We start from the raw sequence: 26,718 nt of genomic DNA on the forward strand, positions 1-26,718 counted from the left end.
TTCCGACGTTTCGGCGACTGTTGCAAGACGCCTTCCTCAGGGTGTATTGCTATCTGCTGAATGAGCACTAGTTTGGATACTTATATACTATGGAGGAGTGGAGTCATTGGATGTGAGGGTGGGAAGGAAGGGTATTAGGAGTTCATTTATTGGTCTTCATTGTGTGTTGTCATTGGCGGAAATGGGCGTTTCCCATTGGAGTTTCCTTTACTGCTTACCACTGGTAGCAATCGGCGAATAGGAGACTGAGCGGCGACTACAGCGTAGCATTGTTTTCTAAGTGCCTAGTATCGGCTAGGCCGCGTCAGTGTACCCCCCACCGCTGTGGCCTACCGCGCGCCTGTTGCTCTGCGAGAGCTGTCCTTCCGCAAAGCTGTCACAGCTGGCAGCCAAGACGCTCGATGAAAGTCGGTACCCGTCTTCTCTATTCATATTGTCGGGTCGCTTGGCTATTTCTATAGCCTCTCTAATCTTCCTTCTCAAACTATGTTTCGCCAGTACGCGGGCCTCTCGAAATTCGATCTTCATCCTGCACTGTTCCTGATGATTTGCCACCGCTGATTTGTTGTATTGTTTGAGGCAGATATATCTCTCGTGTTCAGTTCACCTTGTGCTTATTGGATGCCCAGTCTCACCTACATACACCAGTCCACATTCGTACCCGATTTCATAAACTCCGGCGCCATGAAACTTGTCAATCGTATCTTCGCCGAGCACAGAATGTCTGTTATTTTGTTGTTGCTACGAAAAATCGGCTTAATGCCTGTCCGATGGAGAATTTTTTCCAGACGTTCAGTAACCCCTTGTACATATGGTAGCACGACGGTGTTCTGTGCTTCGTTCTGCATTTCCCTGTTGCCCTCCTCCTTCGGCGCCATGGTTTTGTTCAAATGGCCCTGAGCACTATGGGACTTAACATCTGAGGTCATCAGTCCCCTAGAACTTAGAACTACTTAAACCTAACTAACCTAAGGACATCACACACATCCATACCCGAGGCAGGATTCGAACCTGCGACCGTAACGGTCGCGCGGTTCCAGACTGAAGCGTCTAGAACCGTTCGGCCACCAGAGGCCGGCCCATGGTTTTGTGTATCATCCTCATGTCGTAGCCATTAGTTCCAAAAATGGACCAGAGGTTCTGTAGTTCAGCTTGCAGGTTGTGTTCATCACTGTCATGTAGGCTCTCTTAGTTAAAGTTTGCAGGGCCGAATTCTTTTGCGTGGGATGGTGGTGGGAGGATGCATGCAGGTACCTGTCCGTGTTGGTGGCTTCCTATATACTCTGTGTCCAAGCTTCCCCTCTGGAAGTTCCACGTCGAGAAAAGGCAATACCCCGTTCTTTTTTATCTCCATGGTAAAGCGAATTTTGCTGTGCTGTTGGTTGAGATGTTCGTGAAAGTTCTGAAGCTCTTCTTCTCCGTGTGGCCAGGGCATTTCTAATCATTTAACGCAAGCTATCATTCTTTGCACCATTTTGAAATCTTGTCACGATCTCAGTGAGTAATTGTGCCGCTTTGTTCACATAGTGTTTCATTAGAGATAACTTCATCGAGCGGTGTTACTATTCATATAATTTGGCAGGTTGTCAATATACTGTACATCTTAACAGTAACGTTACTATGGAACGTACTCAACAGCGTGCTGGCTGTTAGGCTGGGTTTAGTTTCTTAGTATTTTACTATTGCTCCCCTTAATTTCTGATGATTTATTTGTATGAAAACGAAGTTGGTTATGATATCCATTGCGTGAGCTGAGGCTGTAAATATACAAAAACAGTATTTAGTTATGAAGATCTCTGCGTAGGCGCCTGCCTACCTACTCGGGTTTCATGATATGTTGCCGAAATCCACATAAATGGGAACAATCTTAATGGTGACTACGACTAACAGCGCAACAGAGCTGTGTATACGATGTTGTAAGCACCAAAGTCTTAACATGTATTCAATGCAAATGGTAGCGCGGACGGCGGTATCTGCTGCAACACCAATGATTCAACACAGGTAGAAGGTGGGCGTGGATTCTCCAACTATACATCGCATTTTGGCGCAAGAGAGTCTTCTCTTCATGACGACATGACTCAGTGACGGCAAGCCTGCTATTTACAGTAATCACTTTTACTCCTGACGATGAAGATGGTGCAACGTGCGAAAGAGTGTTTTAGTTCACTACTGACGCTGCCGTAATATCTACAGAGCGTTTTTACAATAATCAAGTTACTTGATTTGAAGAGAGAAGTTTTACCAACAGAAATTACAGCTCCCTTCTTACTACAGATGACGACATAGAAAACGACTACTCACTTTCGTACAGAATTAAATATTTTAATAAAGGTTGATGGAGACTCGAGCTGCAGTCATACTACTCACATCCATGGTGGAGGCAAATAATACTTTGACCAAACCCTTCTCCTTTAATGCTCCCGCGAGAGTTAATGATTGCAAAACAATATAGGGATACCGTACACAAAGCTTATGTACTGATCGGCTGGCGTCTACCACAGGTGACACCACTACAAAAATTAAGCTATATTACATCTTCCACATACAACAGTTTTAGTGACACACATGTTACATGAAAGGGTTTGGTTTCTACACGTGCGTCCAAGTCACCACCCTACACTTCGCCATGTGTTGCCAATTTCATGGGTGATTAATTAACCTTCTCACCCTAAATCGAATTCTACACACAAAATGGGATTAATCAGACATAAACAAAATCACGCAAACGAGTGTCCACACACGAACTCCAGCCGAATAAATATTCATTAACTGTCAACGCTCCCAATAAAACGTAGGAGTGGGAGGTTTGGTCTAAGGAACCTGTTGACGATTTGAAACACGGTAACACTCATATCACTGGCAAGACATCTGAATCAAATGCAATTGTCAAAAGTAATTATGACGACCATCGCCGATGACTATGTGCAGTCATCTGGTGTACATATATATTAGATACCGGTAATCGTGGAAATGATGATAAAATCCAACGCATTCTATGACCACATACAATACCGCTTTCAAGCTACACTTAAAAATCTCGAGTGTCAGATTATTTTTCCTTCTAAAGAAGGCAATGGGCCTTTGATATTACTTTTTAATTGACCTCTGGTGGTTTACTCATCAGTTATCAGGTAGAAGTGCATCTCGAATCCTTTATGCATTTTAAGCGCCAGGAGAAAAACGGTTGTAAAACCGGACCGTCTAACGACAGGCTGCGGTCAGGTCTATGCTGACGACAATGGTGTGGCTGGTGTAATGAACTTTTTTCCAGAATCCGCCGACAAAAGTCTAATGATGAACTGCGCAATGCGAAAATGGAAACCATGTGATTAAGGTACGATGAACTATATGTCGATCTACTTACCGTAACAGTAGCTTCAGAAAGCAGCCAAAACCTCTACACGTAGCTACCTCTCCGGTGTACGTGACTGTCATTGTAGCAGTCGGGCTGGTATCTTGGTATTGTTATAGCGGCTTTGTACTGTCTCACAGTGGTAAAAAGGTAGTTTTAGTACATCGAACACTTGCTACTGCGATAAGGGAAGTAGCTACTGCAAAATAATCAGTGATTGGCGTAAACAGCAACAATGTCACACGGAGAGTGCTTTAAGGTAACATTAATCTATGCTGCCGCACTTGCCTGTTTACGCGCACAGTAACAGTACCAACAAAGATTTCGATCTTATGTCATTATATAGAAATAAATATCCACTGACAGTTTTTGAATTTGTTTCACAGACTGCGGACGTGCAACGACGCCTTCACGAACATTATTCATTAACACGCACCACGCGTCCTTAGTCAAACACTTCAACGTTACAACAGAAACACATCCGGCGGCGTCTGCCGGTTTACTAACCTAGCGACCATCTCTGGACAGTTTGGTCAAAGAGCTCTATCCGAAGTGATAACATAGCGTGGTGCGCCTGGCGCGATCTGTCGCGTGGTGGAAGAATTATGTATCTTTATGAATGAGCGTACGAGATTATCGTCGGTGAATCGCGTGTAAATATTTCGTCACTGTTGTTGTGTCTTATCAGCGGCTAAATGTTGGCGATAAAACGCGAAACACAGCAATTTTTATTAACTTGGTGGAACAATATTTCATAGTGCAAATTATTTGGTTTTTGTTAAAGGCAAATTCTACGATTATTTTCTTTTTCGTTTTGCCGATTTTAGATGTGTCACTATGAAACAGGGTGTTTTGCGAAGTAGAACGAATGTGCATATCACGTAAGTAATTTATCTACAGAATTGTGACAACAGGACACAACCTCAAAGTATCCAGCTTACAGTGTAACACGAGATGAACTGTTTCAATATTTTTTTCTTTTAAAAACTGGCGAATGTGTAATTCTATGTTGCAAACCGAATCCGCTATTCCTATTACACACATAGTACAATTGAATGTGGCATTCAGTAGAGAGTAGTTGGAATTGAAAACATCGATCTTGAGTATAGTTGTGATGGCCGCACATTAAATGTATTACGACACGAATTTTTCGTAAAATTGCGTATTTGGAACCTAAAGTTTGATATAAATGGCATTTCCCTAATAATAAACTGTTAGCAACACTTCATTATTCTACTAATATATTGAAAAGGAATTACATTCTTTGTGTTTTCACCAATGACTATCCTTTTTCTCCTACATTTTGCTCATTATTGTACGCTTTCCGGCAGCTGACGGATAATGACTTTCTCTTTCTTCCAGTCATGGCCTTCTATTATAGAACGGTAGCAACTTTAGAATGAGAGTCGTGGCTATGGCCCTTTGTCCTTCCTGATACCAAAGTGTTACTGTAATATGTGGAGCAATTTGATTTATATCATGTCTACAAACTCTGTTTTGTGAGGCAGCTTACATTGTTGTGCCGGTATCAAACTCACTGAATATCACACGCAGCCACAATATATCTGTTCAATAATTGTTCGTTTTGCCTTTCTGTTTATTGATGTGACACCACAAGTTATGTGATTAAAGAGGTGCAGTGCTAGGCAAGTGCCTCAGAATTATGTGAAGCCTATGTCACTTTTTGATTGGCACTGTAAGTATTTCACACTGCAAGTATTTCGTGTTACTTCCAGACTGTTGCAAGTATTTGGATTTGATGTCACTATTACATTTTCTATTTAAATTTCTCCACATGTTATTGTTTATCAAGAGTTTCTCATGTAGTCTCACGAGACTGAATTTAACTTGTTTTCAGCTTGGGAGATGGGAACATCCGAAGTATATTAATCATGTAGGAAAGAGGTAAAATTACGACTTCTTGAACTGCACTACATGTCTCTAGTCAGATACTGTGTTATTTGGCTTGTTGAAGATGGTCTCTATTAGATATGAAACTATTTGTCACTGACAAGGTGTGATGCTGCTCATTTCCTGTCACTTTTGGTTATTAGGACTGACTGGTATATAAACACCACATCACTGTCGTGACATTTGTCATTGATGAATTATTTCATCAGCAACTGATTCAAGTTCTACACATTCTACAGCACTCAAAAGTGATAACCATGCTGTTTTAAGGACATGAGTAATATTTTGTCTAGTGAACTTATTTTTAAGCTAATTGTTGGTCTTGGTGTTGTCACCTGCAATTTAGGTTCTCTGGAAAAAGATCTTGGTAAAGAAGATTGTGTGCTGATTGTTATGGGAATGGTAACCATTTTGACCATAATCTCAACTATGCAACTGAGCATTAGATAAAGCAAGCCACTAAGATTGCCCCTCGCACTAATGTGAAAATGGTGGAATTCTCTGAGCAGTAGCAGAAACTGTGGATGAAGCCTTGTGTTCATGACACGAGTGTAATTGATATGTCATCCCTCACTTGATCTCACCATACATGGCATGGTCGACACCATAATGTTTCCACTAAAATGTTGCTTGCATGGCTAATGTGTGTAACCAGAGCATTTTCTGTCCAGTCACTGTGTTTCCAAATGTTGTCATTTGTCCTTTTTATGGTAAATGTTCCCAAAAGACGGAGCTACTAAGCCACTACAGACATAGTAGAAGCAATAAGCGGGAAGAACAAAAGGTACTCCTACGGATGTGGTACGCATAACAGATTATTATTTGGAAGTCATACAAATTGAATAGATGCACCTAAGTAGATAGAACATGTAATGGAAAATCCATGATGGAATAATGACCCCCCCCCCCTACACACACACACACACACACACACACACACACACACACGACCACTGTCTCCTGGTGCTGAGGTCAGAGTGTTTGGCCTTGGCGGCCCAGGACTGTATCTTTTGTGTGTGTATTTGTCTGTTTTAGAAGAAGACCTTTTGGCCAAAAGATTATTTGATTAGCAATCATTTGACTCAGGATCCCCACTGTAATGTTATGTATACAGTGCTTTTTAGTGGTACATAGGGAAGTGCTCGTGACCAGTGTGGGGTGCATTCAAAAACATTACATACATTGGCAGGCAAAACTTAATGAATAAAATAATTTTCACATGATGTATCAGTGCTAAGTAATATAGCTCTATGAAACCTGGACCATACATAGGAAGAACTGGTACATTATAGTACAGAATATAACCAAAAGAAAAACACAATGAGACAATCAGAAATTACACTTTTATTCAAAGACAATAATTACGCTTAAGTCACGTGGGACATGGTTTGTAACATTGCGAGTGGTAACTGCTGGATGGCTGTTGGTGCATGTGGACGTGATGCAATAAATCTCCCCAACACATCCAATATGTGGTCAGTGGGATTTAAGTCAGGGAATGGGCAGCCCAATCCTCTCATCCCAAGAGCTTCTCTACCAGGACTATTCAATGTGGTCACACATTGTCATCCACAGAAGTTAAGAAAGGGCTGGGTGCATGCCAGAAAAATTGGACAAGAGGAAGTAGTATAGTGTCACAAAAACATTGACCTGTGAACATACCATGTTCAAAGATTGTAGTATGCCCATGCAACATTATGTCTCCCTACATCATAACACCTGGCCCACCAAAACAATCATGTTCAACAATGTTCATAGGCATGTTACATGTTACCATTTCTCGCATACGAAGGTATGTCCAGAATTGGTGAACATGATCGTTGTGGTGGTCCAGGTGTAAGCATAACATTGTATGGGCGCACTGTCCTCCCAATCTTTGAACACAGGACACTCATCCCTCAGTGTCATTGTGACACTTTACTCCTTCCTCATGTGCATCATTTCAAGGGTGCATTCAGCCTTGATTATTTATTTTTGATGGCAATGCGTGAGCACATCAAAACTGTGCAGGTGGAACTCCTGTAATGAGAGGATATTCAGTGAATTGATTGGTCTGCCTGTTCTGGCTTAAATCCCATCAAGCACATGTGGGGAGACATTGCAGTATGTCCACAAGCACCTTAGACCATCCAGTGGTTGTCATCTGCATTGCTGGAGGAATGGAACGCGGTGCCATAAGAAAGCTATACAACTCTTGCAAGTCGGCAGGTTGCAGAGCATGCATTTCCACCCTTGGTGATCTTACACTATTAAGAACCATGTCCAATCTTCCATAATGTCCACTGTGCCATCATAAATCACAGTAACTTCAGTGTAATTACTTTCTTTGAATAAAAATCCATTTGTCTCATTGCATATTTCTTTCTGTTATTGTATGTACTATACTGTAGCAGATCCAAGATGCATCAATCAAGCTCTGTTTATGTGGCAGTGACACATAATGCAAAAGTTATTTCCATCCTTAAGTTTTGCTCACCAGTTTATTAAGTAACAGACTAAAAGTTCATCAGGTAATTGAAACCTTTCCTAAAAATATTATAACAACTGTTAATTCGGTTTTCTTTCAGAAAACGAATCAACTGTTAAACATTTATTATTTGTATGCATTGTGGGATCGTAATTGTGACCTCTAGCTACGATGTTGAATGAGTCATTTTTACAGCTTTCTCAGTGAAAAATTTGGCAATGTGCTCGTTATTTATATGATTGAAGCATTTTAAATGACTGCTTAACTAATGATTAACTATGTTGAGTCTCTTTGCCCCCTACCCCAACCCCCCCCCCCCCCCCCCCCATTTTCTTTACTGAATGCATACATTGATGTATAATTTCTGTTTGTGTTTGATGTTCCTTTTATTGTCTATTAAATTGTTTCCATCACAGGGTAAGTGATCAAAGATTTTTATGGCAGAATAATCCACTCCTTTCTGTGCCTCTTAAGATTTAATGGTGCTGCTGTTTTGCCTGAAGTCTAGATCAGGGCCAGCAGCAGTCATCGCTGTACTTATCTACTGCTCATAGGTTGGCAGTGCATTAGTTTTGTGTAGCCAGTGGCATGATTCGTTGACAAAACCAGTGCCGGGTTGCCCAGGTTCTGGAAATCAGGGAATTTGAAACACATTGGGGAAATATCAGGGAGGGGAAAAAACCACACTGGAAAAATCTCGTTTTTGTCTCAGTAGATGATTTGGTTTATTTACTGAGGTGTCATGCGTCATCCCTGGCTGCATGCAAATGTGTAAATGCACTGCTTCCCTACTCCCTCATTACTACTGCTTCTCCCCTTCCTACCCCTCCCCTCAAGTTGCACTCAGTGCTGCCACCACTTCTTGCTGTTAGCCTAGCAGCTGCTGACGCGAGGCAGGGAGGTGTGAGGAATGGTTTGTTTGGATCTGATTCTCAGAAACTGGAGACGCAGCGGCCGGAGATGCAGGTCGTGTGTGTGCACGTGCTCTCATTTTCTGACAAACGCTAAGGCTGAAATTTTAATTACGAGAGTGTGATGGTCTTTTCTGTGTGTCTGTCTGTGGCTCAGCAATCATCTTTATGGTGATTTGCTACCTATCATTATTATTGATCCTCAAAATATTTGACCAAGCTATCTGTTGCATGGATTGATCACCATGGTCTCATTTCATTTCATAAACATGCTGTCTGTAGCTCATGAATAGCTGGCCACATGAGTGGACTTCACAACGGGCCAAAACCGCAGGCCGTTTCTGTGGTTATATCTAATGGATTGGGCCTGCTGATCTGAAGCCATTCAGTTCCCACTTATGTGCAGACCCTGCCCATCAGATCTAGTCTCACCAATCTGCCCGCAGGCCAGGTCTGTGTGTGTGGTGTAATGCGGTGGATTTCCATAGTTTATCCGTAGACCTAGGACCACGGTGCTCGTCAGCAGGCCAGAGGCCATGGGCGAAGAATTTAAGGAATTGCCACTGTCTCACCACAAGTACATTGTTCAGTGTGGCGTTTTATAGGCTTTTATTTGTTCTAGTACATTTTGGTACTTAAAAAGTAGTTTATATGTTAGAAAATATGGGCAATAATAAGAAAATTGTGTCAGTCATAGGTGGTTTGTGCACCTCATACTCATATTTATTGAAAGAAAAATCACAAAATACCTGTAAAATAGTTGATATAACACAGTGGGTAATAACCGACAATAACAAACCAACATTTTATTGGTGGTCACCTACAATGTTTGTTTACGGAATTCTTCTCCACCTTATACACTTCTTTCAAGAGGTCTACTTTTGTCCGAGGTTATTTCTTAAGGACTTACTGCGACTCCAAAGAAATGCAAGTTTTTCTCACTAAATGTGTTTCATTTTATTGAAGTAAAATAACATCAGTGGTCTTAATGAAACACATATACCATTTGGCTTGCTTTCTCCATCTAAAAACAGTTCATTACAAGAGATGTTGATGTCAGTACTTACAATTTTTGCTCACATCAGGAAATGCCATCTGCTTGCAAGTTTTTATCAGGTATATCCTCGTTTGCACTATTGCTTCTTGTACTGTAGCTGCAAATACAGATTGTCAACTTATGTCGTAACATACCCTTGAGATCTCAAAATATATCGGGGAAAACAGCTAAAACTTGTCTGGAAATCAGAGAATTTTGCTTGGGGAAACTTGTGGCAACCCTGCAGTGAGAGGCGAGAACAGAGGCAATGTATTTCTAGCAGCATAATTGAAACCATTGCCTTGTTTACTGTTTTTTTTTTGTGTGTTTCGAGAGAAATATTTTGTGATTATGGGAGTGAGTTCTATGAAATGGGCAGATTTAAGTGATTTAGTTCTTCGCGGTTCCATCATCCATTAGTGTGTGTCTCATGGATTAATTGCAGAAGCATGAAAATGTATCAAATGTGGTACTGAAATGATTATGCAGTTGACCTACGCGAGCCCACTGAGTAAGTGCGTCAATGTTTAATTAAATTATGGGAGAAGGTAGTTGGATCAGTTTTTATTCATAATAGAGTTGCGCGTTCAATATGTTAATAAATATTGATCTGCCTACCTTCTCCCATGATTTAATTGAAAAAGATTGATCCACTTATTCAGTGTGCTCAAGCAGAGAAATATTTCACTGTCCTTAGTTTGCGGATACTAGCAAACTGTAAATAGCTGTGACTCAAACAGGGAGCAATTAAATTTATAAACCTCGTTTACAGCAGTGTTCCACCCTTTACCCCGAATGTATTACTTTGAAACATGTCTGCCTGCTGCTCTCTGATTGGGTGCGTAACTAACAGCTGACACAGCTTCTTTTGTGCCCGTCATATCTCATGGCAAGTGCTGACAACTTTCCTGCACAAAACACGCATGTGCGCCACTGACCTTATTCTAGACTTTCATTGTTGTTTTCAAACTGTGATTGAGTCTTGACAGTATTTCATAAGAGAGTAAATATACTGTGAGGCTGTTCTCAGTATGTCTAAATGTTTTAAAGAGGTTATGTAGTGGTTACTACATGTCCTTGTTACATGCTTCTGTGGAACCTGTAGGAGTTGCCACAATCAGGGAAAATAAATGCACAATGAGTCAAAGTGGTGTGCTTTGGAGGGAGTAGAGTCACATTATTATTACTCTTTGTTTTGATAATGCTTCCATGATTGTTAAGAATTTATTATCCTTTATTTCATTCCGTTGTCAGAAAGTTGAATAAAGAGTTTTCCTTCATAGCCTTACGTTGGTTCATGTTATTTTCACGGTATCATAGCGAATATTGCTACAAGTTGCTGACCCCCCAAACAAATAGAACTAAATGTGCATCTTTAGATTTTCACAGTGCAAATACAGCTGAAGTTTGTGCAAATTGACACGCAAAATCGGGCAGTATCTCAGGTAACGATGCAATGAGAAGAGAGTCGAGAGTGCAGTTGGCAGCCTTTGTGACAATCTGCAGTTAGTGATGTCAGAGCAAACAAGTCCAGCAACCAATCTGATCACAAAATGGAGTGAAATGTGCTATCATAGGAAGATCACAGACGAAGGCAGGGACACCACAGTTCCTCACGGATAAATTGGCTTTGTGGTTTGTGATGCTGGAAATGACATTCGGGGAGGGGGGGGGGGGGGGGGGGGGGAGAAGAAGTAATGGACAAGCACACAAAATTTGCAGCAGCATTGTGAGCCAGAGTGGCTGCTATCGGTGCAGATGTAACACTCATGCTTGAAGAAAGCATTGATTGCATGTGTAATCTGCTGGGTCACAGGATCCAGCAAGTGTTACTCTAGAGCAAATCGGCAACAGAACCCCCTCCGAGTGTTGGTGGCACTTGCGTGGCATTGTAGGAAACACAGATTTACCAGGCATAACCATGAGGCATATATGGTTAGCACAGCTACCAGAAGCAGTCGTTACAAGTGAAATAGACGATATTACTGTACTGTTAATATTAGCAGAAAAAGTCTATGCAACACTCAGCAATTCAGAGACAGTGAGCATCGAACTTCTTGTTGACGAATGAAAAACAAGAGGCAGCAGCTATACATAGAAGCGAACAGTCACATATAAATCAACAGCTGCTTGAACTGCAAAAGAAGATCGTCCCAACAGAAACAGGTGTTAAGTTGTTTCGAGCAACGGAAGGGCTCAACCAAGCGAGACACTAGGAATGGAAATGAGATGAACCAGAATAGTTTTCGGCAGCAGATATGTTGGTTCCACTAGCGATTTTGTGACGGAACCATGAGATGCACAGTACTATGCGGCTAGGGAAAGAGCAAGGAAAGGAGCTGAACATGGTCAATAACCTATTTTACTTATCTATTCTGTCCCATAGAATGTACTTCGCAGATGTGAGTTTAGACCATTACTGTTTTATAGACTCTGGATTGGATGTTTGTATACTGCCAGTAGGAAGCTCTGCAGTGACAGGAAATTCCCAGCAAAATCTAAACAACAGGGTTTTGAAGGAGATTGAAGAATTTCTCCAGAGATCAAGAAAGAATAACATTGCTTATAAATCAGAGTGAATGCAGTGTGTACTACAATTACATCAGCCTTTATACAACCAGAAACAGCTATTTTAATGGACAAAAAATTTGTCACCATGAGAGATATCATTACAAGTATCATTTAAACCAGTTTAATTCTGCCCTTGGACTTGATAACCACCTGGCTTCGGTCAGGAAGGTGAGTCCACAAAGTTGTGTGGGTACATTGCATCCAGGTTAAGCCACTTGCTGAGGATCTGATTGTGCAGTTTCATCCCAGCATGTCACACATTTTCTACAGGGCTCAAGTCAGATTGTTTTGCAGGCCAGTCAAGATGCAGTGGTGTGGTGGAGTGATCTCAAAACCAGTCACATTCTACCAGCCCAGTGAACTTTGATCTTGTCTTTATGTGAGCATGAGCAATAGCCTCTTGCAAGGTGACAAACTCCAAATGTTCATTGCATGCAGTTCCTGTCACAATGTTCTATTTTTAACAGGTCGGGTGGACCTTCATTCACTGCGTGCAGCAATTCTTATTGAGTTTGGAAGCAATTTGGATTCACAAGCCACAAAATGCGTCTCTGGTCCCTCTCAGCCAGGATCTTATTCCAACCACAATTCTGATATGTTTTGTGGCCACGCCACTGCTTGTATACAGGCTGAACAGTCTGCTGCTAAACACTATATGACCATGGGCACGGCTAAACAAAATTGCCCTTTTTGCCACTCTGTCGCACCGTTACATTTACTGATGTTTCCTACAATCTTGCTTGAAACACAAATGTCTCACTGATCACTACTGCCTTATGCTGATATAGAGGCAGTACACATGCAGTTGAGTATGTGACTCCATTACAGTGCCATTTGTAAAAGCTTAACAATTCACTGGATTACTTTGTCCCATGAGCTTAGTAACCTGATCTGCCACACTACCATCCCTATGGGGCTTCTGAAATAGTTCATATGTGACTCTCACACAGAAAACCTATATTGTCAAAATCACCATCCCTAGCAACTGGTGTAAGTTATGTAGATGGTGAGGGCTTATTTTTATCTGTGTCATACATGTTGTTGCTACTCTCCAGGAAAACATCCGTAAGTAGGTTTTGTGGACAAGTTACAATAACTAAATCAGGCTTTACAGTAACTGGCATATAAAAAATGCAAACTCCTTCATTTCATAACACAGGCATTTTTACACATCCTATGAGCTCAACAGAAGAGGGTAACTGAAAAGTGCTTTGTCATTGTCAATTTACAGCTGGTCGGTAGTAGGGTTTCATCATGTTTGCTCTCAATCTTAATTCCTCATCCCCTACAAAAACATCTGGATAAACAATTTCAAAATTGAGCAGTTCGCAAGAAGTTGGAAATAAAGTGCCACTTCTGAACAGAAATGATGCCCTATATTTTTCTTGTCATCTTCCTTTTCATAGGAGCCAATATCGGTTAGCATTGGCAATAGTAAGCAACACAATGGGAGGAAAAAAAATGTGATTACAGAACAGGGAGCCATAATGGACAGGGGCAAAAATTATCACAAGCTTTCCATTGATAGCACCCACCCAATATGGGAAATTCCCTTACTTTCAAATTTCTCAGACCTTGTCTCCAAATCATCATATGTTGCTCAACTTTATACTGTCTCCTGTACCATTTCAGAGGAAAACTCTCAGCCTGCAAGATCTGGGCAATGACAGAGGGTGGTATTATTAATAGTTGGGAGCTCCAATGTCAGGTGTATTATGGGGCCCCCTTAGGGACATGGCTGCCAAGAAGGGGAAGAGAGCCAAGTGCACTCCGTGTACAAACCAGGATGAGTCATTGCAGATGTAGAACGGGTTCTTCTGGATGCCATGAAGAGCACAGGGTGCAGCCAACTACAGTTGGCTCCTCATGTTAGTCCCTTTTGAATCTGAAGAGTTTCTCTCTCGTTTCGAGCGGCTAACAGAAGTGGTCAAGACTGCCAGTCTTGTTTGCTAGATGAAAGCAGAGCTGACTATTTTTAGCGTAGTCGACAGGACCAATTGTGAACCTCTGGTACCGAGCCGAATGCAGGGTCTGAATCAGAGGCTCAGCTGGTTCTGCAGCAATGTAGGCTGCAGATTCCTCGACTTGCTCCATAGGGTGGTTGGGTTTTGAATTCCGCTGAATATGTCAGGAGTCCACTACACACTGGAGGTGGCTACATGGGTAGCAGGGCACAAAAAGGGCTTCAGTCACAAAGGGTGCAGGCCAAACGTAGGAAGAACGTAGATACAGGAACCATCAGTATAACAGTTGTAAATTGTCGTAGCTGTGTTGGGGAAGTACCAGGGCTCCAAGCGCTAATAGAAAGCACTGATGCTCAAATTGTTAAAGGCATTGAAAGCTGGCTAAAGCCAGATGTTAGTTCAGCCAAAATTTTGCGAAAAACCTAAAGGTGTCCAGAAAGGATAGCTAAACACGGTTGGTGGTGGCGTGTTCATTGCTGTTAGTAGTTTATCTTGTGAAATTTAAGTGGAGTTATTATAGGCAGAGGTCATTGTTGGCAACCAGAGTAAAATAATAATTGTATCCTTTTACTGACCTCCCAATTCAGTTGATACAATTGCTGAAAGGTTCAAAGAAAACTTGAGTGATTTCAAACACGTACCCGACTCTTACAAAATATAGTTGGTCGTGACTAATCTACCCTTGATACGTTGACAGAAATACATGTCTAATTCCAGAGGTACGCATAAAACCAACTGAAATTGCTCTGATAACTATTTTGACCAGTTAGTTCATGAACCAGCACAAATAGTAAACGGTCGGGAAAACGCATTTAATCTCTTAGCAACAAATAATCCTGAATTAATAACTAGCATCAAAACGGATACAGGGATTAGTTAACATAGGGTTGTCATAGCGGGATTTAATATTGTAGTCCCCAAATCCTCAAAAAATAAACGAAGAATATACCTATTCAGAAACGCAGATAAAAATTCACTTCACTCCTTCCTGAAAGAATCTCCACTCTTAAAATTAACAATGTAAGTGTAGACCAGATGTGGCTTGTATTCAGAATAATAGTATCAGCAGCAATTGAGAGATTTATACAAAATAAACGACAGAGCTGATCCTCCTTGGTACACAAAATGAGTCCATACACTGTTGCAGACATAATGTAAAGAACATGCCAAATTCAAACAGACGCAAAATCTCCAAGATTGGCAATCTTTTACAGAAGCTCGAAATTTAGAATGTACTTCAATGTGAGATGCTTGTAATAGCTTTCACAACGAAACTGTGTCGAAACCATGCAGAAATTCCAACGAGATCCTGGTTGTATGTGAAGTATGCTAGTGGTAAGACACAATCAATACCCTCTCTGCACAATAGCAATGGAGATACTATCAAAGGCAGTGCTGCCAAAGCAGAGTTACTAAGCGCAACCTTCTGAAATGCCTCCACGAAAGACAAAGTAGTACATATTCCAAAATTCGAATCAAAGTAACGTATAAGTACATATCCTCTGAGTAGTGAAGCAACTTAAATCACTTAATAAAAGCAAGTCTTTTGGCCCATACTGTATACCAATTAGGTTCCTTTCCGAGTATGCTGATGCAATAGCTCCATACCTAACAGTCATATACAACTGTTTGCTCAACGGAAGATCCGTACCTAAAGACTGGAAAGCTGCACAGGTAACACCAATATTCAAGAAAGGCAGTAGTAGTAATCCACTAAATTATAGGCCCTATTAAAGTTGATATGCAGCAGGATTCTGAACATACATTGTATTCAAATGTTATGTATTACCTAGAAGAAAACAATTCTGTTGACACACAGCCAACATGGATTTATAAGACAACATTCTTGTGAAACACAATCAGCTCTTTAATCTCACAAAGTATTTCAAATTGATTCCGTATTTCTGGCTTTCCGGAAGGCTTTTGACACTGTACCACCCAACTTATATGAAATTGCGTGCCTATGGAATATCATCTTAGTTATGTGACTGGATTCAGGATTTCCTACCAGAGAGATCACAGTTTGTAGTAACTGACAAAGTTTCAGAGTAGAAAAACTATTTCCGGCATTTCCCAAGGTAGTATTATAGGCCATTTTCTGTTCCTCATCTATCTAAATGATTTGGGAGACAATCTGAGTAGCGCTCTTAGGTTGTTTGCAGATAATGCTGTTGTTTATCGACTAGTAAAAATTACATAAGATCGGAACAAACTGTAAAACGATTTAGAAAAGATATCTGTATGGTGCGAAAATTGGCAATTGACCCTAAGTAATGAAAAGTGTGGGATCATCTGCACCAGTGCTAAAAGGAATCCATTAAACTTTGGTTACACGGTGAATCAGCCCAATCTATAGCCTGTAAATTCAACTAAATACCTAGGAATTACAATTACAAACAACAAATTGGAAGAAATGCACAGAAAATGTTGCAGGGAAGGCTAACCAAAGACTGCATTTATTGGCAGGACACTTGGGGAATATTACAATCTACTAAGGAGACTGCCTACCATACATTTGCCCGTCCTCTTTTAGAATACTCTTGCACAGTGTGGGATCCTTACCAGATAGGATTGACAGAGTACATCGAGAAAGTTCAAAGAAGGGCAGCACGTTTTGTGTTATCCCGAAATAAGGGGGGGGGGGGGAGAGAGGGGGGGAGAGAGAGAGAGAGAGAGAGAGAGAGAGAGAGAGAGAGAGAGAGAGAGAGAGTCACTGAAATTATACAGAATTTGGAATGGACATCATTACAACAAAGGTGTTTTTCGTTGCAGCAGAACCTTCTCACGAAATTCCAATCACCAACTTTCTCCTCCAAATGCGAAAATATTTTGTTGACATAAGCTCACAAAGGGATAAATGATCATTATGATAAAATAAGGGAAATCAGAGCTCATACAGAAAGAGAGAGGTGTTTGCTACAAGAGATTGGAATAATAGAGAATTGTGAAGGTGGTTTGATGAACCCTCTGCTAGGTACTTAAATGTGATTTGCAGAGTATCCATATAGATAGATTTAGACTGCGCCAGTCTAAACACTTGCCTGTACCATAAGGAGTCTCTACGTAGACACCAGTTACCAAATCTACGCATCAGCAGCCAACACTACCAACCTTAAGCCCACTGAAGAGATCAGGCTATGTAGTAGAACTACTGAGTGTTCACACCACACAAATTACTTGCAGCAGAGTAATTTTTTGTGTACATTATACTGTATTTTAGACAGTCAGCTTGCATATTGACATTTCATTAAATTTCTCAGTTGCAAAATGTATCAAAATATCAGTGTGCCACAAGACATAAAAAGCATGTTCATTGTTTCCAGTTTCATAGTCCACACTTTTTGAGAAAAGCTTTGAGAATTTGAGTCATGCTCATTTCTTTTCTCTATTTATAAGTGCCTACATAAAGTCAGAAGTCATGATATCAAATTCTGAGGTTAAGTTGATAGTCAGGTCACAGGACAGCAGACTTCGCATTTTGTCACATACAAGTTTTTGTGCATGTGCATGAAGCACACCACTGCCTTGTAGCAATATGTTCCCCAGCAGCCTTATAAAGGGTCATCTTCACTAGATGTCTCACTGAATATGGAAAACTAGTATAGCAAAGCATCCCAATGAAAATAATACCACTTATAACCTGAAACTTCCTGGCAGATTAAAACTGTGTGCCGGACCGAGAGTAAGTCGGGACCTTTGCCTTTTGCGAGCAAGTGCTCTGCCTGTGAAGCTGTGAGGAGGAGTCTTGAGTCATGCTTGGGTAGCTCAGTTTGTAGAGCACTTGCCTGCAAAAGGCAAAGGTTCCGAATTAAGAGTGTCAGTCCGGCACACAGTTTTAATTTGCCAGAAAGTTTCATATCAGCGCTTACTCTGCTGCAGAGTGAAAATTTCGTTCTGCATTTATAGCCTTGCTGTAGTAAACCAAAATTCATCTTTACTCATAGAGAAAGCTAAATTTAAATGTGTGCATTAATTTCCTTGGTACTATCCAAGTAAACTTCTATGACCACAGCCTGGAACAAAATAAAGAATACATCAAAATCAAAGTGAACAGAATAACTCCCATCACCAAGTCTACTGTAACACGCCCCTCAGAGCCTCACACCCGACACTGAACACCCCACGATCAGAAAAGGCAACAGCGACATCCAATCATGCCACAATTTAAAAGTGTGCAGTTACAGAAGTCGTCAGGACAGTGTCAAGTGGCAAGAGCATATGGCGTGCCTCAAATAATATTAGTCACATCCTTAATGAACATGCTATGTGATCTGCCCCACATACTGGAGAAAAAAAGTTTCATTACTGCGAAGGAAAAGAAATATTTTTAAGAAGGATCATCCAAAGTTGAAGTGAACAGTAATTCCAGCCTTTTCTGCAATGATAGTTCTGCAGCATCAGATGTTGAGAGGATGGGGAAAAGGAATGAACAATTTTCACATCCTGTTATTGTGTCAGTGCAGTATGCATATCAAAGCATTTGCACTATGGTTAGCAGTGGAACACGACAAAATAATATTTCCTTATGAATTTTTCTTGCTTGGTGTCTTAACATTTCTGCTCAACCATAAGTGGCTTCACACAAAGCACTGCTGAGGGAGGTTTCTCTCTTTTACACAATTTTGCTAAAATATTGTAAGAGATGATTTGATAAAACAAATTAGCTCACTGTACTGCTAGCGTTTTCCATTGTGTTTTATTAAACTGCAGCAGGAACACACCCAGTATTGTCAAGAATGATGTATGTTCTCCAGAACACAAAAATCATATCTATAGTCTTTATAGTGAGCTGTTCAAATTTAACTCTTGCAAATGGGTTGCCATAAAATATCATCATGATGTAACCTTTCAGTGCTGTGTGAACCTCTAAAAACTAAAAGTGTTTTGAAGATGTTAAATGTTTAACAACTAGTGTATCCATTTACTACTCAACCCTGCCTACAGTGGGCAGCAATTTTTCTTCGAACTATTATCTTATAGCATAGTAAAGACTGAAGTTCTTCAACTTTGGTGCATACTTCAATGATACGTATATTTATTTTTTGAAGCACTGCTTTGTGGCATTGGGTCTGGAAAATACGGTAACCCTGCATATTGGCTGCAATATTTTGTGATGAAGATATTAAATATTTTTTTGTTCTGTCTTCCATATATGGTAACACGACATATGTTAATGGGGCATATATGGACAAAGTGCCTTAAGCACAACTCTCCTTTAACAAAGTTGTGTTTTATTTCAGTTCACTATTAAATCATGAATAATTTTAAATAAACAAAAGTTGATTAAAAAGTCTGTAATTAAATTGTTTTCTGAGACCAGTCAAACAGAAAACATTACTAAACAGCAAAAATAAGGCACAAAATAAATACAGGAGTGCTCTGACCCAGTCAACAAAAATTCAGGCAGGTTCTCTTAAGTGCCTATGAAATAAATGTCTGTATTTTTTAGTTATTCATTTTTTAATACATGTGTACTCTTTTTTTGGCATTTTATTATAAAATTATTTTTAAGAATTATCATATCAGTTGTTGTCCAGTGAAAACTGCCTTCTGACAACTATAATACTTTTATACCTGTCTGTAATTGTGTGGTTCTTTCAACTTGTGTACCCAAAACTTTCAAAACTGGCAAGACGTACTGCAACTGTAAATTACAAACACACCCTAGAGTTCTGCAACAACTATAGGGATCATTATATTTGCACAAATAATAAAATGCTTGAATCTAGCACAGTCTTCAAGAAGTATGCAGTATGATTACTTGCTTAGTCATTGCACATTACATCTTGCAGTTTTTTATCTTTAAAAAAGCATGGAACAAAAATGTCACTTGAGATCTGTTGTCTTTTTCCACACAACAGACAGATAAACTCATTGTTCCTTGTATACAGTTAAAGCACACACTCAACAGGATCACATCTTCAACTGTACATATAATAACGCCATAACAAGGACTGATGGCATAATGTGAGACAGAAGCATCATTTTCTGTTACTGCTTGTTGCCACCACCACGGGGAAAGTTGCCACCTCTACCACCTCTAGGATTGTTGCCACCACGGTTTCCAGGTCCACCCCTCTGGCCTGTAAAAACAAAGTGCTTTCTTATTAAATATAAAGAGATGACATTTTTAATGCACTAGCAGAGAAAAATTAGAAGAGCTAAACGACTACTTGGTTTCAGTAATAACAAAAAATCAGTTTTCAACTTTTAACTCTTACACTAATAGCTACCACAGCAAATGAAAATACATTAGACAAGGAATGGAAACACTTTCATTTTAGCTACTTGTGCATCACTGCAAAGATGAGTAAAACAGACATCAGTACTAGAAGTACACAACATTCATATTACCCCAGTGGTACAAGGAAGGGTACAACAATGACCAAAGTAAAAAACCCTAACAATGGGTACAAAAATTAGTGGGCAGTAATTTTTTTATTGTAGGTGTTTTGTGTAACAGCTGCTCAATTCTATTTTCGTAGATGTTACATTGAAAAATAAATAGTTTAAGCTGGGACTGTACTGACCCCAGTGATGGTACAAAAAACAAATAAATTTTAATGAGTTGTAAACATAAAAATGAATGAAACATCATTGGATAAAATTGAATCATAGTGAGAACGTAATGTTATTTTGAAAATAATAGTATTGAAAACTAACTCTCTCCCCCTCACTCTCTCACACACACACACACACACACACACACACACACACACACACACACACACACACGGGAACCGAAGAAGCATGGACAGCAGCCTCCACAATTCTTCCCGTTGGTCTGCCTTCCAAAACTGTTCTAACATTCGTTTCAATAACTGATGTAGCACCAAATGAAACATACGAGGTGTGTTCAAAAATTAAGGTGACTTTATATTTTTATGAAAAAAATATTCATTCATCAATATTCATGTTGTCCCCTTCAAAGTAATCCCCCTCAGATACAACAACACTTTTGCCAATGCTTGTTCCAAGCCTTGAAGCACTCCTCTTAAGCATTTTTTCGGTACAGCCTTGAGTACTTCCCACGATGCAGTTTTTTATTTCCTCAATCATTGAAAATCTTCATCCTTTCATTGGTCTCTTCAGTTTTGGGACCAGGAAAAAGTCGCAGGGCCAAATCCTATAAATATGGTGGCTGAGGCACAATTGTGTTGTCTTTGGCCAAAAGATCTCTCACAAGCAACAATGAATGGACAGGTGCATTGTCGTGATGCAAAAGCCATGAATTTTTTTTCCACAATTCCATTTGTTTTTTGTGTATTGCTTCTCACAAACGGCACATAACATCAAGGTAATACTCCGTATTGACCATATTACCTTGAGGCAAAAACTCATGATGCACTACGGAATGGTAATTGAAAAACCAGTGAGCAAAAGTCTGACATTTGATCGAACTCTTGTGTGCTTTTGTTGGTCTTTGCTCTTCGGGATGCTTCCATTGGGACGATTGGGCTTTGGTTTCGACGTCAACCATAAATCCATGTTTCATCACCAGTTTTGAGCAAATCAGGATCATTGACATCATCAAGAGCTGAGTGATGCACATGCGACAGTTGTTCTGATAAAAATTGAGAAGTTTTGGAACAAACTACACTGACACACATCTCGTACCCGAAACACCTGAAAAAATTGCATGACACAAGCTCATTTCAAGTATGTTAGAGCACTTGATTCCATTTTTTCACACAAAATTTGATGCAAATTCTTTGCTCCACTTTTTATAATAATCAAATTGCTGAGCACATAAAAACACGTCTAACCTTTCAATCTGTCAGAAACAAACTAAGTATGCTGTACACTTTAAACAGTGAACATCTGTTTTTGCCTGTGGAATTTGAAAAGTCACCTTACTTTTTGAACACCCCTCATATGCTATGATAACACAGCACACCATGTCAGAATTTCAACAGTTCCATCTCAAAGCCTCTTGCTAAATTACCAACTTTCCCTAATAGCTGAGAGATGGCTGCTACAGTTCACAATATATTTATCCATTATGCTCACCCCCCCCCCCCCCCCCCCCAAAGTTTTACTTAGAATCTGCCACAAACAAGATGAATGATTTTCATTCGACTAATTTAACACTTTAAAATGCCTTACCTGCTCCTCTGGGACCACCTGGTCCTCCACGCCCTCCTCTCTTGTAACCACCAGCATAGTTACCACCACCGCTGAAGTTCTCTCTTTGCTGGTACCCGTTCTGGTAGTAATTGCTGCCTCCTTCACTGTTTCGATAGCCGTAACCTAGCATTAAGGACACAGAAGGGGAGGATGAGAAAAGTTTTCCAAATTTCAATGCAAATCATTTTATATACCATGCTATCAATTTTATATCACGATTTTTTAAGGAAGTACAAAATGCCATAGGAACTATTTAACACATACCAACTGATAACTGATAACTGAACAATAAAAAATAATAGAAGTAAATTTGTGCTAAGCATATGTATGTTCTCACATGACTGGAGAGGCCAATGTTACAGCAAGCTCTAGCAGTAGAGAACAGTTAAGTGGAAACATAAAATCAGCTGCAAGCATGCCACAACAGATCAAACTGGACAGGATTTATCTCTGTGCTGTAGATTTTTCATAACCATATTATTTGGGATGTTACACAGCATGCTGCAACAACAGACAGGTGACACAGCATGCTGCAACAACAGACAGGTGACACAGCATGCTGCAACAACAGACAGGTGACACAGCATGCTGCAACAACAGACAGGTGACACAGCATGCTGCAACAACAGACAGGTGACACAGCATGCTGCAACAACAGACAGGTGACACAGCATGCTGCAACAACAGACAGGTGACACAGCATGCTGCAACAACAGACAGGTGACACAGCATGCTGCAACAACAGACAGGTGACACAGCATGCTGCAACAACAGACAGGTGCTGGCTTATGCAATTTGATCATAGCATGGGATTAACATTTTTGTGCAATGGATCTCTCTATTAATGGTTTACGCTGTAAGCTGTGAGTGGACTGATGGCACTCCATGCCGCTGTACGCTTTCACTGTCCAGAAACAAACAGCTAATTGCAATGAACAGCTCTGCTTTAGTGGAAAATATGTTTCTAGATGATTCCCTTTCCAACCTGTCCCAAAACAGTTAGTACCTGCATGTGTTTTATGATGCTACCAATCTAACAGCCTACAGTCAGAGGGTGGAGTGGCAGGCAAGTTCAAGTAAGATGGTTTGAGTCGGCATAGTGTGAAAGAAAGCTAGGATATTTTTACTTCCCCTCTTGTTTTGCCACCTGCCTCCTTAAATTTGTTTTTTCACTTTTAACTAATTACCATTAACATACGTGAATATAATCTGTATTTTCAATAAAGAGAAAGATTGGCTCTCAGTTTTAAGGAATATAACAAGATCTAATTTTGTGCTTACTTTTAGATGTGCAGTTTGTTTTCTGATTAATTTTGATTATGCCTAGTTAGTATCTTTTGTTATAGGGTGAAATGAGTAATTTTTTCACAACTTAAATTCTATTGTTGACTTATAAACAAATATAAATTCTATAATTATTGTAAACGTTTGGAAGACTAAATGCTAGTAATCTTAAAGTATCTATTCGAAAACATGTTAGCAAAGCCAGCCCTAAATTAATTACCCAGTACTTAGTTTTGGTAAAAGTATTGTTTGCATAACTATATATGTTAATTTAATGATTTAAACAAAATTTGGCTTTACCCTTGCAATAGAAGGAAGTGTTAAAAAGACGGAATTTTTTGATGTATTCAGTTAATTTAATGAGTTAAATTTTAATCGTAATTTCTGTAATATTAACTTCGAACAATGTTTAGTTCAGTACTGTGAGGATAGATAAGGGCCCCCTTCCTGGAATGAGACAATCATTCCATGATCGAGTTTCAGATGGGAAACCTGTGTTGGTTGGAACAACAATGCTTCAACTTAACTGTGAAATAAGTGTTACACAATTAGGCCGTGCCGTAAGAAAGACTGTCTGCTCCATACGTGCCTTTCTATTCTTCAGGAACTGTGAACTTTATGGTTAGGTTTTTACTGCTTGTAGATGTTCAATAGTAAACTATTGTAGCAATATGTGGATGTTTGCCTGCAACCTATATATGAGGCTTATCAAAAGTTAAACAATAGAGCACTGGCCATGTAACTGTGTAATATTGTGGGGTTGTGAACAGTGAATGCAAAAGACTGAAACGCAACTGTGCATGTCAGCTACATCATTTACAGTAGACAGTAGTTGGACTTCCACAACCCATGTTTCAACCAGTACACCAGCACAGAGGACAAGAAAAGCAGGGAACGTCGTCACAATAGGAGATGACAAGTCGTTACAAAATTGCATTGCAGGTCTGGTATTGTCCAGGGTGTCTATTACCCGAGACAACATGGAATTTTTTCAATCCGGGAGAAAACTGGGAAATATCCAGGAATTTTTCTTTGGTTTAGCTTTCAGTTAAATTTTCGTAATTTTGACCGGTAAGAATTGATTCTCCAGCAAATAATGTTACTGTATCCTGCTACTGGAGAATGATGCAATAATAAAATATAAACGAGAGGAAAAAATTTAAAACTTTGGTGGCAAAGGAAATTCATAATTTACAACAACAAAACACCATGCATGCACAAGCGTCTGCAAACAGCAAAAATATGTCAAAGACTATGTAATACTTCGCAACAATACACTGCTTTCTATGAGCATGACACTAGAACTGTTTACATTAGGTTCATTTGACCAGTTGCCAGTGGGCTCATGCGCAGTTGACTCGCGTGTGAGCAGTATGTTCCCACTTCCCACTACTTGAAGTGTGGCTGTCAGCTGTATCGGCAGTAGCCGCAAGCAGCCAGATGATAATGAAAAAAATTTTCTCGCGTGTCCTAGCTGCCACATCCGTGCATGCACAGAGTTGTCCGAGTTGTAGTGACCTGTGTTTGCGTTAAGTGATTTCGCTGATTCCTCTTCGTTTACAGCTCCCATGTCACATGAAGACAAAATGGATATCTCTGGCTGGGAGCGATCAAGTGAATTAAAATACATTCACATAACTATGGAGGGCAACAATGTATTAGTTCCAGTTTTCTGATTTTATTTCCAAGTTATTAGCAGTCAAGCATTAATCGCCTTGCAGAACAATGAAGTTATTTCTGTCAGTTTTGCTAAAGAAATCTGACTTTATTGATCTTTCTGCTGAGGCAATCACTTTATTTGAAACTAAGTTTTACACTCCGTAGTATTTGCTACTTCCACTGTTCGCTGAATTTCAAGTGCGTTTTCATCTTCTGCCATGTATAGCATTATGCCATAATGAAGAACCAAACGAGACAGTACAGTACTGGTAATCCAAGAAAATTTACATCCCAAAAACCACACTGAAAAGCTTCATATCAGATGGTACCTACTTCATTGTGAATGTGGAAAAAACCAATGTGCACTTCAAGCCGAATTATGCATTTTAGTATGGTTTACCAAATTTCGATGCTCTTCGAGTATCCTCCGATATCCTTTTTCTTTTATGGCATAATGTAAGCTCTCTTAATGCTTTACACATATGAACATGCGAGCTTCCTACACCACTGCAGCTGCGCACGCGCAATAATGCCCGTTTTCTGGCGCTATCTGGCAACTGCTAAATCGAACCTATTTCTAACAGTTTTGGGATAGTATTGCGAACAGTGGTTCAAAAAGCGTTCGAGCCCAGAAGACCCGTCATTTATGTCATTATTTTAAGTTTACTGGCACATTTGTGTGATGTATCTTAAAGTATAACACATACAAAAAAGATCAATATTACATGTGGAAGCTCAGCTTCTCTTGTAGCTATACTATGTATATTAATGTAAACCATTATCTTTTCCTCTTTGTGTCTTGCTTATAAAAGGACATTGCAATCTATTTCAATGCTCCGGGAATTAATGTGCTGTGTTTGGTGCAATTCAAATTTATACTTTCGTAATATGAAAATATGCAGCGTATATGTTGCTGCACATCAAAAGTCTTTCGAAAACTTCTCTCCCCGTCTTTTTTCCCCACGAAGTTCTATGCCATTGTATAAAATGTTAACCATTCAAAGGATTGATAAGTTTTATAGTTCTGAGGGGGAAAAAAAATCTACAGAAAACCTTCTGTCACTTAGCACAGAAAAAGTGTATTTTCACCTGGGAAAAATATATTTTTTAAACGGGATATCCGGGAATTTTTTTTTCCTTGTCCATGTATACACCCTGTTCCTACAATTCCTCTTTTGTTGGCTTCTCCAAATGTCCTATTTCGTATTAAATCTAATGTGTAGCATAACGTTTATTTTGGTGTCACGCATCCATGATAGTATCGTCTTACTACAAACGTGCTCTGTTCTAGGAAGGTTAGAGTATAGCGTCCCATCAAGGACAGATCACTACTTGTGAAATACAAGATATGCCAAACAATGGATAGGCATGCGTAGAAAATATGTAGAATCACTTATCCTTCAAAATCTTTGTACAGTTAAGGGCAATATCCGTCA

At 39.8% G+C, this 26,718-nt stretch overlaps 2 protein-coding genes across 3 annotated transcripts in view; both read right to left on the minus strand.

Moving 5' to 3' along the window:
* The window catches only part of LOC124605392 (bestrophin-2-like), a 454,561-nt gene extending 450,767 nt beyond the window's left edge, over positions 1-3,794 (minus strand). The window contains exon 1 of the mRNA XM_047137034.1: positions 3,365-3,794. Within this exon, the coding sequence (XP_046992990.1) occupies positions 3,365-3,435 (71 nt within the window). The 5' untranslated portion in view covers positions 3,436-3,794. The remainder of the gene's footprint in view (positions 1-3,364) is intronic.
* Positions 3,795-19,426: 15,632 nt separating this feature from the next.
* Positions 19,427-26,718, minus strand: part of LOC124605148 (caprin homolog) — an 86,304-nt gene continuing 79,012 nt past the window's right edge. For both annotated transcript variants that reach the window (XM_047136629.1, XM_047136628.1), the window contains exons 11-12: positions 22,319-22,462; positions 19,427-20,295 (exon numbers count right to left, since the gene is read on the minus strand). In XM_047136629.1, the coding sequence (XP_046992585.1) occupies positions 20,204-20,295; positions 22,319-22,462 (236 nt within the window). In that variant the 3' untranslated portion in view covers positions 19,427-20,203. The remainder of the gene's footprint in view (positions 20,296-22,318; positions 22,463-26,718) is intronic.

Source organism: Schistocerca americana, chromosome 3 (assembly GCF_021461395.2).
Source record: "Schistocerca americana isolate TAMUIC-IGC-003095 chromosome 3, iqSchAmer2.1, whole genome shotgun sequence".
Lineage (NCBI taxonomy): Eukaryota > Metazoa > Arthropoda > Insecta > Orthoptera > Acrididae > Schistocerca > Schistocerca americana.